At 42.8% G+C, this 16117-nt stretch overlaps 1 protein-coding gene across 1 annotated transcript in view; it reads left to right on the forward strand.

The window, feature by feature from the left end:
- Nucleotides 1-10942, forward strand: part of SKOR1 (SKI family transcriptional corepressor 1) — a 30361-nt gene extending 19419 nt beyond the window's left edge. The window contains exons 6-9 of the mRNA XM_075855298.1: nucleotides 3365-3439; nucleotides 7626-7700; nucleotides 8460-8525; nucleotides 10378-10942. Of these exons, the coding sequence (XP_075711413.1) occupies nucleotides 3365-3439; nucleotides 7626-7700; nucleotides 8460-8525; nucleotides 10378-10487 (326 nt within the window). The 3' untranslated portion in view covers nucleotides 10488-10942. The remainder of the gene's footprint in view (nucleotides 1-3364; nucleotides 3440-7625; nucleotides 7701-8459; nucleotides 8526-10377) is intronic.
- The last annotated feature ends 5175 nt before the right edge of the window (nucleotides 10943-16117 follow it).

A 16117-nucleotide genomic window follows, 5' to 3' on the forward strand; every position in this document is an offset into this window, starting at 1 on the left:
CTGCAGCCGTCACTTAGACTGAAACATCATCCTGGGAAACCGGACTGGAGGAAGAAGCAGGGAGTTCTCGGTAAGTATGAACTTCTATTTTTTTTACAGGTTGCTGTACATTGTGATCGGTAGTCACTGTCCAGGGTGCAGAAACAGTTACTGCCGATCGCTTAACTCTTTCAGCACCCTGGACAGTGACTATTTACTGACGTCGCCTAGCAACGCTCCCGTAATTACGGGTACACACACGTAGTTACCCGTAATTATGGGTGCACACACGTAGTCATCCGTAATTACGGGAGCCCCATTGACTTCCTCAGTCTGGCTGTAGACCTAGAAATACACATAGGTCCAGCCAGAATGAAGAAATGTCATGTTAAAAAAACAATACGCTCCGCAGCACACATAACATCTACATTACATCTGCGGACTTCATTGCGGAATTTTGAATCTCCATTGAAGTCAATAGAGAAATTCCGCAATGAGTCCGCAACCAGTCCGCCACATGTCCGCAACAACCATTGTATGCTGCGGACACCAAATTCCGCACCACAGCCTATGCTCCGCAGCGGAATTGTCCGCAATGTGAAAAGGAACCCTACTAAAAAACTGTGGAAGGCAATGGAGAAACGGGTCTGCTGCGGATTTCCGCTGTGGAGTGTCTGCAGCGGAATTCCAGAGCAATTCCGCCACGTCTGGCCATGCCCTAAGAATGCTTTCAAAAATAGAAGTGTTCATAGTTGAACAAAATGCAAAGTGAATGAAGAGGAGAAATCTAAAGCAAGTCAATATTTGGTGTGACCACCCTTTGCCTTCAAAACAACATCAATTATTCTAGGTACATTTGCGCAAAGTCATGGAATTTGTAGGATTATAGTCAGGTGTATGATTAACCAATTATACCAAACAGGTGATAATGATCCACATTTTCATATGTAGGCTGAAACACTGTAATAAACAGCCAAACTGCTACAAAGGTTCGGTTGTGGAAGACCGTTTTATGTCACAGGTCCACCATGGCAAGACTGAGCACAGCAACAAGACACAAGGTAGTTATACTGCATTAGCAGGGTCTCTCCTTTCCAAAGATTTCAAAGCAGACTGGGGTTTCAAGATGTGCTGTTAAAGCGTTTTTGAAGAAGCACAAAGAAACGGACAACGTTGAGGACTGTAGACGCAGTGGTTGGCCAAGGAAACTTTGTGCAGCAGATCAAAGACACATTATGCTTACTTCCCTTCGAAATTGGAAGATGTCCAGCAGTGCCATCGGCTCAGAACTGGCAGAAAACTGGGAGCCAGGTACACCCATCTACTGTTCGGAGAAGCCTGGCCAGAAGTGGTCTTTATGGAAGACTTGCAGCTAAAAAGCCATACCTTCGATGTGGAAACAAGGCCAAGCGACTCAACTATGCAAGAAAACATAGGAACTGGGGTGCAGAAATATGGCAGCAGGTGCTCAGCACTGATGAGTCAAAATGTGAAATATTTGGCTGTAACAGAAGGCAGTTTGTTCGCTGAAGAGCTGGAGAGCGGGATAATAATGAGTATCTGCAGGCAACAGTGAATCATGGTGGAGGTTCCTCGCAAGTTTGGGGCTGCATTTCAGCAAATAAAGTTAGGGATTTGGTCAGGAATAATGGTGTCCTTAATGCTGAGAAATACAGCAGATACTTATCCATCATTTAATACCATCAGGGAGGCATCTGATTGGCTCCAATTTTTTTTCTGCAGCAGAACAACGACCCCAAACATACAGCCAATGTCATTAAGAAGTATCTTCAGCATAAAGAAGAACAGGGAGCCCTGGAAGTGATGATATAGCTCCCACAGAGCCCTGATCTCAAAATCATTGAGTCTGTCTGGGATTGCATGAAGAGACAGAGGAATTTAAAGGGAAGGTGTCATGAATTTTATTTATTTTTTTATATAATATTGCTTTTAGTATGTCATTAAAATAAATTAAATTTATTGGTGTTTTTGTGTTGTACTTTTTACTTTTTTCTTTCTTTTACTTCTCTATGGGGGCTGACATTTTTTTTTTATCTCTGTATGTGTCGATTAACGACACATACAGAGATGGAATACGGCACATACATCCCCATAGAGAATGCGAACGGGAGCCGTTCCATTCACTATAGCGTACACCGTTTTGTGGGAACGGCGCATGCGCCGCTCCCACACAGACCAAAAGGAAGGTCTTTGGTAGAGCGACATCCGGCGCCATTTTCATGTGGACCGGAAGCCGCGGCCAGACAGTAAGATGATGACTTCCGGTCGCGGCTTCCGGCCATATGTTCAAGGCAGCGCAGACGCAAGGACTAGGAGCGGAGGCGACAGCGGCGGCAGGAGCAGGTAAGTTATGTTTGTGTATGTGATGTGTGTATTATGTTCGTGTATGGTGGTGTTATACTGTCTGCTAAGCACTGTATCTAATCCTACACTGTGCATTCGCTCAGAAAATGGCGGCACACAGTGTAGGAGGTTTGAACATTCAACCCCCTCCTTTCTCCTGGCACTAGCCATGATAAAGGAGGGGGGATTGTGTGAGGACACTAGAACGAGTGTGTCTACTCCAAATTTGCAGCATAAAGCAATGAGGTTGCTTTACCACATTGCCAAAGCTGCAATTTTGGGAATTGCTCCCTCTAGTGACCAGCACATGGAGAATCTAATTTATAATATTTCCTGACTTGTGAAAATATGAAAAAAATTAAAACACTGTGTAATCATTTATATACTAACTGTTTAACTGAAAAAAAAAATAAGTTTCTAGCGACACATTCCCTTTAAGGAAACCTACATCCACAGAAGATCTGTGGTTAGTTCTCCAAGATGTTTGGAACAAACCTCCCTGCCGAGTTCACTCAAAAACTGTGTTCAAGTATACCTAGAACAATTGATGCTGAGGGTGGTCACACAAAATATTGATATGATTTAGATTTCTCTTCCGTTTATTCACTTTGCATTTTGTTAATTGATAAAAAAAGCTATTAATACGTCTATTCTTGAAAGCATCCTTATTTTGCATCATTTTTTCTACAACTTCCTAAAACTTTTGCATAGTTACTGCGTATGTATGTGTGTGTGTGTGTGTGTGTGTGTGTGTGTATATATATATATATATATATATATATATATATATATATATATATATACATATACATATACATATACATACACATGCACTCACTCACACAGTGGCTTAGCCCCAAACAAGCTTGTTGTCTATTTTAATTGTGCATGATGTTCTGCCGTCATATAATGTATGCATGTAACATATACTTGTGATAATCCAGACTTTGCCAAGGACAGGTATCGTGTGTGTGCTTGAGTCTTTCCTCTGTAATTGATAATTTTCCTAATTTTCCTATAGATGAGCTTCAGAAACTATTAGTGGAACAGATGGATTTGAGGAAAAAACTGGAAAGGGAATTTCAAAGCCTGAAAGGTATGTTAACTACCATTAATAGGGAATTTCTTTCCATGTCCTATTCTCATTTATGACTCTTAGTTTATGAGATTCAGTGCTTTAATCATGTATAATACTTTACCTGCTCATTTTAATGTGTGGACATACTATATATGTGGCAAAGACGCAGTAAGGCTGCTTTCACATGAGCACATTTTTCATCTTTTTTACGGAACTTTTTATTTCGGTCCGTAATAGAAAGTTAAAGGGAACCTGTCACCAGCATTTCACCTATTAAACTAGCAATACCTGGTGGTAGTGGGTGAAAAATTATTTCTATATTATCTAGAATTGTCTTCTTAGTCGGCTCTATAGCTTTAGTATTCAGTTATTTAGTGTTCCCACACCGTATGCTAATGAGCATAAACGTGTCATATCTTCATTTGAATTAAGTCATATCTTCAATCCTCAAGTCTTTCCGAGTTGACCCCGCCTCCTTACTTTTGATTGACAGCTCCTCACCTCCCCCCAGCACACAGAATCCTGCGCTTGTGCATTGATGTCCTGTCCTGGGGTGTGAGCACAAGGGGACACCGGATTACTACGATAAAAGGCGCAAAATGTTTGCAGACTGTTATTTACAGTCGGAGCAGGAGTTTAGGAGATGGGATAACAGCAATGAACTTTTGATAGCAGTGGACAGTGAGGGATAAGTAAAGTTCAATAGGTGAAATGCTGGTGACAGGTTCCCCTTTAATGTTACTCTATGGTGTTATTCCCATGGGCACATAAAGTACGCTGAACACAACTTCTACTACTTTCATCCTTTTTGCAGATGAAAAGTGCCTATTGAAGTCTATCGAGAGTGTTCAAAATACGTATGCATCCCTATGTGATTCGTATATAATCCATATTGTGTCAGTATGTCATGAGTATTACATCTGTATTTCAGGGCATGTCTTATGTCCTTCCTAGAAGACATACGGCGCAATATGATCTGTATTACGGCCATATTGTGGATCGTTGTGACACATACTTACAAATATGCATGTGTGAAATAGATCTAAGACCCCATTCACAGCAGTTTTATGCTGTTATTTTTATTTTTACCTCTGTGGCCATATATGTAATATACCAGAGAATGGGAATTTATGAGTTACCATTCATACAATCTATTGTTCCCCTGGAAAGTCCTTTTCAAAGGGTAACTAAACGTTCAACAAACTTCTGACATGTCATAGTGGCATTAATATATTTATGTATGATCCAAAAAACATTTGAACATGGTTCAATACTCAATATACATATTCAAAAATCGACCTTAACTGAGTAATGTGAACCAGAAAGTCAATGATATGGATATAAAATGTACTTTTATTGTTAAGAATTAAAAACAAAGGGCACAACGAAAAATGGACAAAAATGAAAACAAAAAGCTCGTACAGTAATATCAGACTTTACACACAGGTATGCGAATGTATGAATATATAAAAATGTAAGGAATATGTCATAGTGACATGTCAGAAGTTTTGATCACTGGGGGTCTGAGCACTGAGACCCCCACGATCGCTAAAACGAAGCGGCAGAAGTGCTGGTGTGAGCGCTGAGCCGCTTAGTTTCTGTTCGGCTTTTCTCGGAAAGTCGATCTAGTGGTGTACAGGCTCATAGACTTCTATTAAGTCCGTACACCAACTGCTCGGCTTTCCGAGAAAGGCTGACAGAAAGCAAGCGCCTCAGTGCTCACACGAGCGCCTCTGCCGCTTCGTTTTAGCAAGTGGTGGGGGTCTCAGTGCTCAGACCCCCAGCGATCAAAACTTCTGACATGTTACTATGAATAAGCAAAGAACCATATGGGGAAGGGGGGGAGGAATCCTCCAGCTCACCGTTTGTAGACTCTTATTCGGATAGCACTTGGATCTCTGCACGGCCAGCGTTCAATAACAGGAAAAAATAAACTATGATCCAGCGCTTGTGCATGAATAAAAGGAATCATGTACATACATGCCATGATGAAGGACACTGCACGTTTCTGAAACGCGTAAGCGAAATATAAATGCAATTCACCCTTTTTGCACTTTGATTTATAGTTTTAAATTTGTTATACAATAAAATTGGAACCTTGATTCCTTTTATTCATGCACAAGCGCTGGATCATAGTTTCTTTTTTCATGTTACTATGACATGTCAGAAGTTTGTTGAAGGTTTAGTTACCTTTTAGGTGGTTTAAGAGTATGTTGAATTGATTTAAACCATTCTAACAATTTTTTTCCCTTAACATTGACTTCAGTGAGAAGTGTATGACGTTTCAATGATGATATTTCCTAAAACTGTTTTTATTTTATGATTTGAAGAACCTCATCACTGCAACATTATAAATCACATAATCACTAATCTGACAAAACTTTCCAAACTGCAGGTTTGATTACGAGTACTTTTTTTAATAAAATGGGGATCCCTTCCTTAAAGGGGCTTTCCCATCTTGAACATTTATGGCATATCCACAGGATATGCTATAAATGTCCGATAAATGCGGGTCTGGCTCTGGGACCCGGACCTATATCTAGAACAGAGACCCCTAAACCCCGTTCTACCTTGCTCCCGCTTCCACCTGGCCAGGTTAGGTGGTCGGGAGTTACGGAAACAATCTAGCTCTCTGAGCTACGCTGTTTCCGCAACTTCTATAGAAGTGAATAGGAGTTACTGAAGCAGCGAAGCACGGCGAGCTATGCTGTTTCCAGAACTCGGATGCTGCAGAAACAGCGTAGTTCGCTGTGCTATGCTGTTTCCACAACTCTTATTCACTTCTATGGGAATTACAGAAACAGCTCTATCCTCTGTAAATCTTTCACATGGCAGTATTTAGGTCAGTAATTTGCTTCAGTACTTGGAAGCCAAAACCAGGAATGGAAAAAGATCTGCATCTCTTCCGTAGCTTTGGAGCCACTCCTGGTTTTGGCTTTTAAATACTAATTCAAAATACTGACCAACCGATGTGGAAGAACTTTTTGCCAATATCAGGGAGTTTTTAGTTGTAGATTACCTCTGGCCAGGTGTGGAGCACCACTAATAGAGGTTAACCATTCTTGCAAGACCCATGCAAATGGCAGTAATGCCTATAGTTAATGTAAATATCACTACAAGAAACATTTACATTTCATTCCAGCTATAACAATGATTTTTAAAGTTCACATAATGAAACTCAAATGCACATATATGGCTTAAATCAGGTTACATTTGTACAGTATGTGTGTGTTTCTATATACTTTTTGGATGGACCTGTTTGATAGATCCTTTAAAAAAAAATTATACAGTGAGTAAACAGTTGCATCCTTTATATATTTTTTAGCAGTATACAGTACACAACAAAAAAGTGTTTACATATATTATTGTGTTTTGTCTGCTGCTCCTATGCAGACCTATTAATCCTCATGATAAAACACTACAAAAAAAATCTCTGTGACATCTGTTTCTATCTATCCTTTACTTGCTAATCTACTGGATGTACATTAGCAAGAAGTAGAGGATGGGTAGGACGGAGTACGACAGCAGAATCCGACTACACAGAGTTTGTTTGCAGTATGTTACCATGGAGACACTTAGGTCTGGCTAAGAAATGTAGGCAGAAAATGATAGAGATTTTTTTAACTAAACCATTTGTAAAATTGCTTTATTTTTCACTTAAGGTGCATTGGGACTATAACAAAAATGTTTTTGTAAAGGTGAACATAGCCTTTAAATTTTCAATTTAGTCCTGGTTGTGGGCATGTAAATACTGTTAAGAGTTTATAAACCGCTAAGTAGCCAGACATATTGGCATAATAGTGAGAAACAGTCATAATGGAGGCTTCTTTTGCAGTTATCCTCACTGACATCATGGACAGTAAAATGGTGCACTTTGTACTTCACTGGCTGTTTGCCATCTAAAAGGCAAAACCTGACATGTGAAGTCAGCTTGGGAGAATTCAATAGAGATATCCCTTGAGCATGTTCTCCTCCCCTGGTAACACCATAGACAAGATTAACATGAAAGCCGTGTATATCGCCATTACAATTTGACCTTATAGTTTTATGCCTTCTAGAACGTTGTGGCTTGATGGCCTGGAACAGCTTAGGAGTGTCCTACTGCTCCACACCGGCATGGGAATATTGTATTCATTTCACTTATATCCTGTGCTTGTTTTTGTTGCGAAATACGTGTCTGTTTAATTTCCCCCTAATTTTTCAGACAATTTTCAGGACCAGATGAAGAGGGAGTTGGCATACAGAGAAGAGATGGTCCAGCAGCTGCAGATTGTCAGAGGTAAGCTCTCCCGCAGTTCTGCCGTCATCTGACGCAGTTTACAATCAGCTCAGTCGCCTAGGTTTAAATGTAAGGTAATTTAACAATTATTTTTTCTTATTTAATATCCTCTGATTAGCTTGAACATAGCAAACAAGCCTCGCTCAGGCCTTGCAGGCACCATTACCAAACAGTGATTGAACTCCTCTGCACACTAATTTGCATGGGTTTCTAAATTAAAAATCGAGGCGTAAAATTACCTGCGTGTTAATGCCTGCGATTGTGTTTAATTCTACTCGTATCCATCTGCCTCCCAGCGCAAAATCACAGGCAGTGTCCTTACTGTAACTCACTTCTAACAAAGTGCTTTTAACCCAGTCTTGTCTATGCTGCTGCCTTCCTTCACATATACATTGCTATACATGCACGTCTGTGCATTTTGCGTTCTCCTTTGTTTATAGTGTATTATAATACAGTGAACATGAACATAACTGCATTTATTAGAGACCAATTCAATTTGACATAAATATGAGATTAATATTTTGTTTCATATTTAAAAATGTCAATTTGATCGTAGAATTATTCTGAAATCATCTCATTGTGATGGGTCAGCTCTGATGGTGTTCAGAACACTCATTAAAGATACTGGTATTGTATCTCTATCCAGACTGGTAGATGTATATTCGAAGAGTGTGTCCTTATTGGCAAGGAATGGGTTGAGCATTTGGAGAAGAGCCTGTCATTGAACATGAGAAGCTAAAGTCTCCTTTCTTTCCCCAGACACCTTGTGTAATGAACTGGATCAAGAAAGGAAAGCACGCTATGCCATCCAGCAGAAATTAAAAGGTATTAGCAAAGGAGACAAGAGAAAAGTGTGTCACGGAGCAATTGCAACTGTATAAAATCTGTGCAGAAAGACAGAACAAGAACGGCTGTACAAACGCTGAACATGTTGGAATGTATACAAGGGTGTAGAATTCACAGGGACAGCCAATGCAGCTGCTACGGGTACCATTAGAAGGTGTTTTTTTCCCAGGGTGGTCCTACCCTTTATCCCATAGACTTAGAAAGAATTTGCTCAGCCCACCTGCCCTCTTCCCTATCATAGCAACATTAGAAATCAAGTGAGAGGAAAAATGTCCAGGGGGTCATGCTGCCCTACAATGGATAGGAAGGGGATGGTGGAGGTGCAAGGCCTTCCAGTCCCAGGGATGATGGGAAATAAAATTAAAAATATGAAGCAGCACACAAGGGGGCCCCACTGCTTCAAGTACACCAACTGGAGTATATATTACATAGAACGCGGCTACAGATAGAATGCCTAGTATAATTTTCTTTTTGGAAAAGAATATGAGCAAACGCGGTCTAGTTATAGAGGAGGAAAATTCTGCAGCCTATTATCAGACTGATGCTGTTTTTTGAAGGACTGCAAGAATCAGCCTGTATTTTGCTGACAGGCTTGCATGGTAACAGTTGCCGATTTAATATATATACATATATATATATATATACACACACACACACACACACACACACACACACACACACACACACACATAAATAGGGACATATAGGGATTGCTGTACTTGCAGTACTCTAATTTACTAGTGTAGACTCACCAAATGTAGATTGTGTCTAGCTCAGATTTTGCCTTTATGTACAACACTGTATATTTAAAAAAAAAAAAGCTAAAACCAAGAGCTGCTGAATAATTTCATATACAGTCAGGCTAAGGAGCTCTAGAGATACATATTGTTCACCAGTGCCAAACATGCTACAGTAGTTGTTATAAATAGTTATGCAGATAAAGCTCTGTTCACATTAGTGCTCAGAGCCTCAGTTGCCTTTTCTGGTATACTTGATGGCAAGAATTGTACAGTCTGCATCTGATGGGGATTGCCGATATCTGTGTTTGATAGCTCAGAACCTAATGTAATCCGAGCCTTACAACTACTTGTATAGTAGGGTAGAAGTTAGCTCTAGATTGCATTGCTGGAGCCTGTTGGCATACAACCCTGAGCCTCACACTTTGCAGGAGCCTTTTTGTTTACAGAGGATATGCGGTTAATAAATACATTATAATACATACAAAGGAAATAAGTAGAATTCAGATATTCTGACAACATAGAATAATAGAGAGAGCAAAAATGCTGTATGCAATTAATGTAGAAAAAGATTGCATAATGCCAGCCTTCATTATATAATTATATCTTAGATTAATTACAACCTCGTGGTCCATTGGCATAACTTGTGAATCTTCTAATATTGTTTTGTTCTTCTTTAAGGCTCTGTTCACGTTGGCATGTTTCCTGTGCCATTGCTTTTTGACAACACGTCTAGTGTACTTTAGTCTTCAGTGCTATTGGGTGCTGTAAAAACAATACCAGAACCTCGGCGGACCAATGAGATCCGCCATGTTTGAAAATGTATCCATCACAGCTGTCATGGCTCTTTTATAAACAGAAGCCATGACACTAATGTGAACAAAACCTACATACGGGGCCCCATGCATAAAGTCTGATGCAGACAAAAACATTTCCGGCCTGCCTTAGAAATGTTCTTTGGAAATATGCCTTTCTGGTAGCTGTGTGTATTGGTAACTTTTTCTTAAAGTTTTTATGCATAACGGTCACTTTGAACATGTATGATCGTTGTTCATCTTATAGTACATGCTGACATTCCCCATTTTTTTTTTAAGATGCTGACACCAAGACCCTGCATAGAGAACTGTTCCTTCAGACTTCCAATCCTGCACCCCTAAGCTATATCTGGGCTCCAAGGAAACTGATGTACCCTCCAGCCCCCTGAGAGAAACACAGAATAGTTTGTGAACAAATCAAGCCATCCCCTGTCTACAGTGGAAAAATATCACAAGTGTGACCCACCATGGAGTCTTCCCTTGAGACAATAGGCGAACTTGTAAATATTGTACAATGAGCAACAGGATGTCTGTGCACTGAGGAATCTGAGCCAGGAATGATATGCAGATCGACCATGTAATATAAGGCTTTTGTGAATAACCAACACCTATATATAATATAAATATATATAAATATATATATAAACAATTCTTGCAAAAAAGTACAATGTATTAATTGTTTTACGATTTATTTCTTATTCTGTAAGTTTCCGCTAAACCTCAGTAGAACCAGTGGGGGTGTCCCTCTGGCACCAGAAGTGTTACACTTGGGGTAATTGGTGGTACACGTGCAATGGATATCTATGTACTGTGATTCTTATTAAAGCAGTATTTTTTTAAGTTATTTGAATTATTTTCTATATTTGTTTGATTTCACCATATTTTGTATTTTGGATGATGTAATAACAGCACTTTAAGAAGAAATCCGCCAACTTGTGTACAAAACAGAAAACTCAGTTTGTTCTAAAGGAAAAAAAAAATCTGTATTAGTGAATTTTGTTCTTAAATAAATCAAACTTGCTGCATAGTTTGCATTTGTACATCAGAGGGTACAGGAGAAGTATCACGGCTGTGGGGTATGTGACCCACTGGCCGCTCCGCCATAGTGGAGAAGCAGCTGATCAAACAAGTCAATGATAGTCTATTTGTCGAGAGTACCTGGTAGAGGACTTGTGCCGGACTGTCGGAAGCAGGCTTGTGCTCAATAACAGGACCTGTCTTGGATACAGGACACAGATACAGAAGTCGACACAGACACCTGACTTGGCACGGACACTTGACTTGGCATGGACAGAACATGGATACGGGATACAGAATACAGCTAACAAACCATTTGCAGGACAAACATGGGTAGAGACAACATTGCTCAGGCAAGGAATGAATGGGCAGAGTTCCTTTTGTAGTTCCTGGTATGCTGGGATAGGTTGGGGGAGATTTTCCTCGTGCGCACCCTGGCCCTTTAAGGCCCGGAGAGAGCGGCACACACCCTTTGAGCACTAGCTGAGGAGAGTAATGCGTGCCGGCGTCTCAGAGGAGGGAGAGGCCAGCTAGAGTTCACTGGTCTGTGGCCGCTGGAGGGTAAGTGATGCCGGCGGTACGCGACCGTGCCTATTACAGTAACCCCCCTTACACCCTCTTCTTAGGTCCAGAGCATGAGAGGAATTTCCTAATGAGTACTAGAGCATCCACATTTTCTTCAGGCTCCCACAACCTCTCCTCAGGACCAAACACTCTCCAGTCCGCCAGTTAGAAGGTCCTCCCACCTACCCTCTTGTAATCCAGGATCTTTTTTACTTCAAATATGTCAGAAGAACCGCAGGGAAACTAGAACCAGGGGATTTGCTGAATCGGTTCAGGACCACAAGCTTTAGGAGGGACACATTGAATGAGTTGGGAATTTTCAGGGTAGGAGGTAGCTTAAGCTTTTAGGACACAGGGTTTATTTGTTGCAAAATTTCGAAAAGGCTGAGGAATCTGGGAGCAAATATGTTGGAAGGGATCTTCAGACGAATGCTTTTGAAAGACAACCAGACCTTGACTCTGGGAGATAACTGAGGGGGAAGTTTGAAATTTCCTATCAGCATATCTCTTCATGCGATCAACTGCCTAAAGGATCGCGGACTTAGTTTGCTGCCAGATGTGAAGGAAACCTCCGAAGGAAGAATTGGTTGCTGGCACAGGTAGAGGAGCATGTGGACGTGTTGACTATACACAATGAAGAATGGAGAAGAAGCAGTAGATTCACTAGTATGATTGTTGTATGAGAATTCAGCCCATGGCAGAAGCTGTACCCAATTGTCTTGTTGAACTGAAACAAAATGATGAAGGTAATTTTCAAGTACCTGATTGATCCTTTCATCTTGGCTGCGGGTGATAAGCGGAAGAAATGTCCAATTTCACATCCAAAAGTCTACATAGGGCTAACAAGAACTTAGATGTGAATTGTACACCCCGATCTGACACAATATGAAGGGGGAGGCCATGTAGACGAAAGATGTACTGAATAAACCAACTTGCCAGACAAGGAGCAGAGGGAAGACCAGTTAAAGGGACAAAATGTGCCATCTTGGAGAAGTGGTCCACCACGACCCAAACCGTAGTACATCCAGTAGAAGGAGGGGGGTCAGTAATAAAATCCATGGTGATGTGTTGCCAGGGAGTATCAGGAACTGGCAGAGGTAGGAGCAGGCCAGCAGGTTTAGAATGGGTAGCCTTGTTTTGGGCACAGTTCGTACAGGAAGAAACATAGTCCAAGACCTCTTTAGGTAGCGTGGGCCACCAGTAGTGATGAGCAATAAAGTCCTGAGTTTTACGGACACCAGAGTGCCCAGTCAGTTTGGAATTATGTCCCCAGTGGAGAATTCTCCTGTCAGCAAAACGGACAAAAATCTTCCCAGGAGGAATGTCCTTGATTTTCAGAGGGCTAACAGTAGTAAACATAGAAGGATCAATAACATGTTGAGGACTTCCTTCAGAGTTGTCTCAATTGACAGGGACAGGACATCAGCCTTAATGTTTTTGTCGGCAGGGCAGAAATTAAGCAGGAATTGAAATCTGGCGAAGAACAGTGACCATCTGGCTTGACGAGTGTCCAGTAGTTGTGCAGACTGTAGATATGTGAGATTCTTGTGCTCCGTGAAGATGATGATGGGATGAGCAGCCCCCTCCAGCAGGTGTGTCCACTCTTCTAAGGCCAACTTGACAGCGAGTTATTCTCGGTCCCCAATAGAATAGTTGCGCTCTGCAGGAGAGAAGAATTTGGTGAAAAATGGGAATTACGAGATACTAGTAGTAACTGTCTTGTGTGTTAAATGCAGTTTTCGATGCACAGTTGGAGTGATCCGTCCTCCTTCTCACGAAGAAGAATTCGGTTCCGGCTGGTGAAGCAAACTTCCTGATGAATCCCCTCTCCAGGTTCTCCTTGATGTACTCCGAAATGGCCTGGGTTTCAGGCAAGGAGAGAGGATAAACCCGTCCACGAGGAGGTGAAGCTTCAGGGAACTCAATAGGACAGTCGTAGAGACGATGAGGAGGAAGGACCTGTCACGGGGTGTGTGGGTATGTGGACCCACTAGGCCAGACCGCCGTAGCAGGGAGGCAGCTGGCCAAACCACAGGAACCCCAGAAATACAAAGTCCCGCACAAGGGTACCTAGATAGTCCAGACAATGTTGCGCCAGACGTGGCGAATCCCTCCGGACGAGGCAGATGACACAGGACGTGGCAAGGCAACAGCAGGTGTAGTAGACACGACTCCAACTAGTATGCACAGGAACAAGAACACAGCACGAGATACAGGAACAGGTAACAGGGCACAAGTAACAACTGGAACGGGAAATACTAAGGGACCATTTGCAAGACAGACTTAGGAATACTAACAACGCTCAGGCAAGAATCAGAAAGGCTGGGGCCTTCTTATAGACCAGGAAGTCATGTGGTTCATGATAATGATTGTTTTACAGGTGCGCTGTGTAATAACGGGGTAGGGAGACAGACAGGTGAGCCCTAATCTACCCGCCACTCAGTCCCTACCTACTTGCAACGACCCATCCTAGGCGACGGGGTACAACTGGGCGACGGTCCCTACGCTTAGTAAGTGCACGACAGACAAACAGACAAGGATACACAGAAGCTAGGGAAATGGGGCAGCTGCCCACGGAGACACCGTGAGCAACGAGAGTAGTGAACGAGCCGAGTCAAACCAGGAGTGCACGAGGTACAAAACGATGAGCAGGAGAGTGGTCAGTAAGCCAAGGTCAATAACAAGCAGAGGATCAGTAGTTCAAGCAGCAGCAGCAGAGCCAGGAAACAAGCAGAGCAGAAACACAGGCAAAGGAGGAACAGGAAAGGCAGGTATAAATAGACAGTGGGCGGGAGCTAGCTCCGTCTGGCCAGTCTGTGATAGGCTCTCCCACTCCTAAGCCTGCCATCCTGAGTGGTGGAAGATGGAGTCAGTCTCACAGACATAGGAGCAGGTGCTGACTGATTACCCACGGGCGTCGACACAGAAGCTGTGTCTGGCAGATCCTTAACAGTACCCCCCCTTTTATGAGGGGCCACCGTAGCCTTTCTAGGTGGACCTGGTTTATTGGGGAAACGAAGGTGGAACCTCCTGAGCAATACCCCAGCGTGAACATCCCGGGCGGGTACCCAAGTCCTCTCCTCAGGCCCGTGTCCTCTCCAATGGACCAGGTACTGGAGGGAGCCTTGGACCATCCTGCTGTCCACAATCTTGGCCACCTCGAATTCTACCCCCTCAGGGGTGAGAACAGGGACCGGAGGTTTCCTCGAGGGAGCCAAGGACGGGGAGCAGCGTTTAAGGAGGGAGGCATGAAACACGTCGTGTACTTGAAAAGACGGGGGCAACTCCAGTCGGAAGGAGACAGGGTTAAGGACTTCAATTACCTTGTACGGCCCTATAAACCGGGGAGCAAACTTCTTGAATGGGACTTTAAGGCGCAAATTTTTTGAAGATAGCCACACCAGATCCCCGACCACAAACAAGGGGCTAGCAGAACGTCTTCTATCTGCCTGAGTCTTTTGTATGCTCTGGGACACCTCTAGGTTCTTCTGAACCTGGGCCCAGACTGTGCACAGTTCCTGATGAACGACATCTACCTCGGGATTGTCTGAACTACCAGGTGAAACGGAGGAGAACCGTGGATTAAACCCAAAATTACAGAAAAACGGGGAGACCCCTGACGAGTTACTGACCCGGTTATTAAGGGAAAATTCGGCGAGAGGAATGAATGAGACCCAATCATGTTGACAGTCAGAGATAACACACCTTAAATATTGTTCTAGAGACTGATTAGTCCACTCCGTTTGGCCATTAGTTTCAGGATGGAAAGCCGAGGAGAAGGACAGATCAATCTCCAACTTTTTACAGAAGGCTCTCGAAAACAATGAAACAAATTGTACCCCTCTGTCAGAAACAATATTGACAGGGACCCCATGGAGACGCAGGATGTGTTTGACAAACAAGGTAGCTAACGTCTTAGCATTGGGTAGTTTCTTGAGGGGCACAAAGTGGCACATCTTACTGAAGCGGTCTACTACAACCCACACCACCGACTTGCCTTGAGATGGAGGCAAATCGGTGATAAAATCCATGGAGATATGGGTCCAAGGTCTCTGGGGAATGGGCAAAGAACATAGTAAGCCCGCTGTTCGGGACCTGGGAGTCTTGGACCTAGCACAAACCTCACAAGAGGCGACGTAGGCCTTAACGTCTTTAACCACTTAACGCTCAGTGACGTACTATTCCGTCATGGAAACCACCCCGTTCGCGCTCCATGACGGAATAGTACGTCACGGGAGTAAAGGCCATTTCGGCCGTCCTCCCGACACATACAGGAGCTGTGACAGCTACTGTCTCGTACAGCAGCTGTCACAGCTCCTACAGCGGGGACCGATCGCTGTGTCCCCGCTGATTAACCCCTGAAAAGCCGTGTTCAATAGCGATCACGGCTTTTTAGGGGTTAAGCTACAATCGCCGACCTGCTACACGATAGCGGCCG

The sequence above is a fragment of the Rhinoderma darwinii genome, chromosome 3, assembly GCF_050947455.1.
Source record: "Rhinoderma darwinii isolate aRhiDar2 chromosome 3, aRhiDar2.hap1, whole genome shotgun sequence".
NCBI lineage: Eukaryota > Metazoa > Chordata > Amphibia > Anura > Rhinodermatidae > Rhinoderma > Rhinoderma darwinii.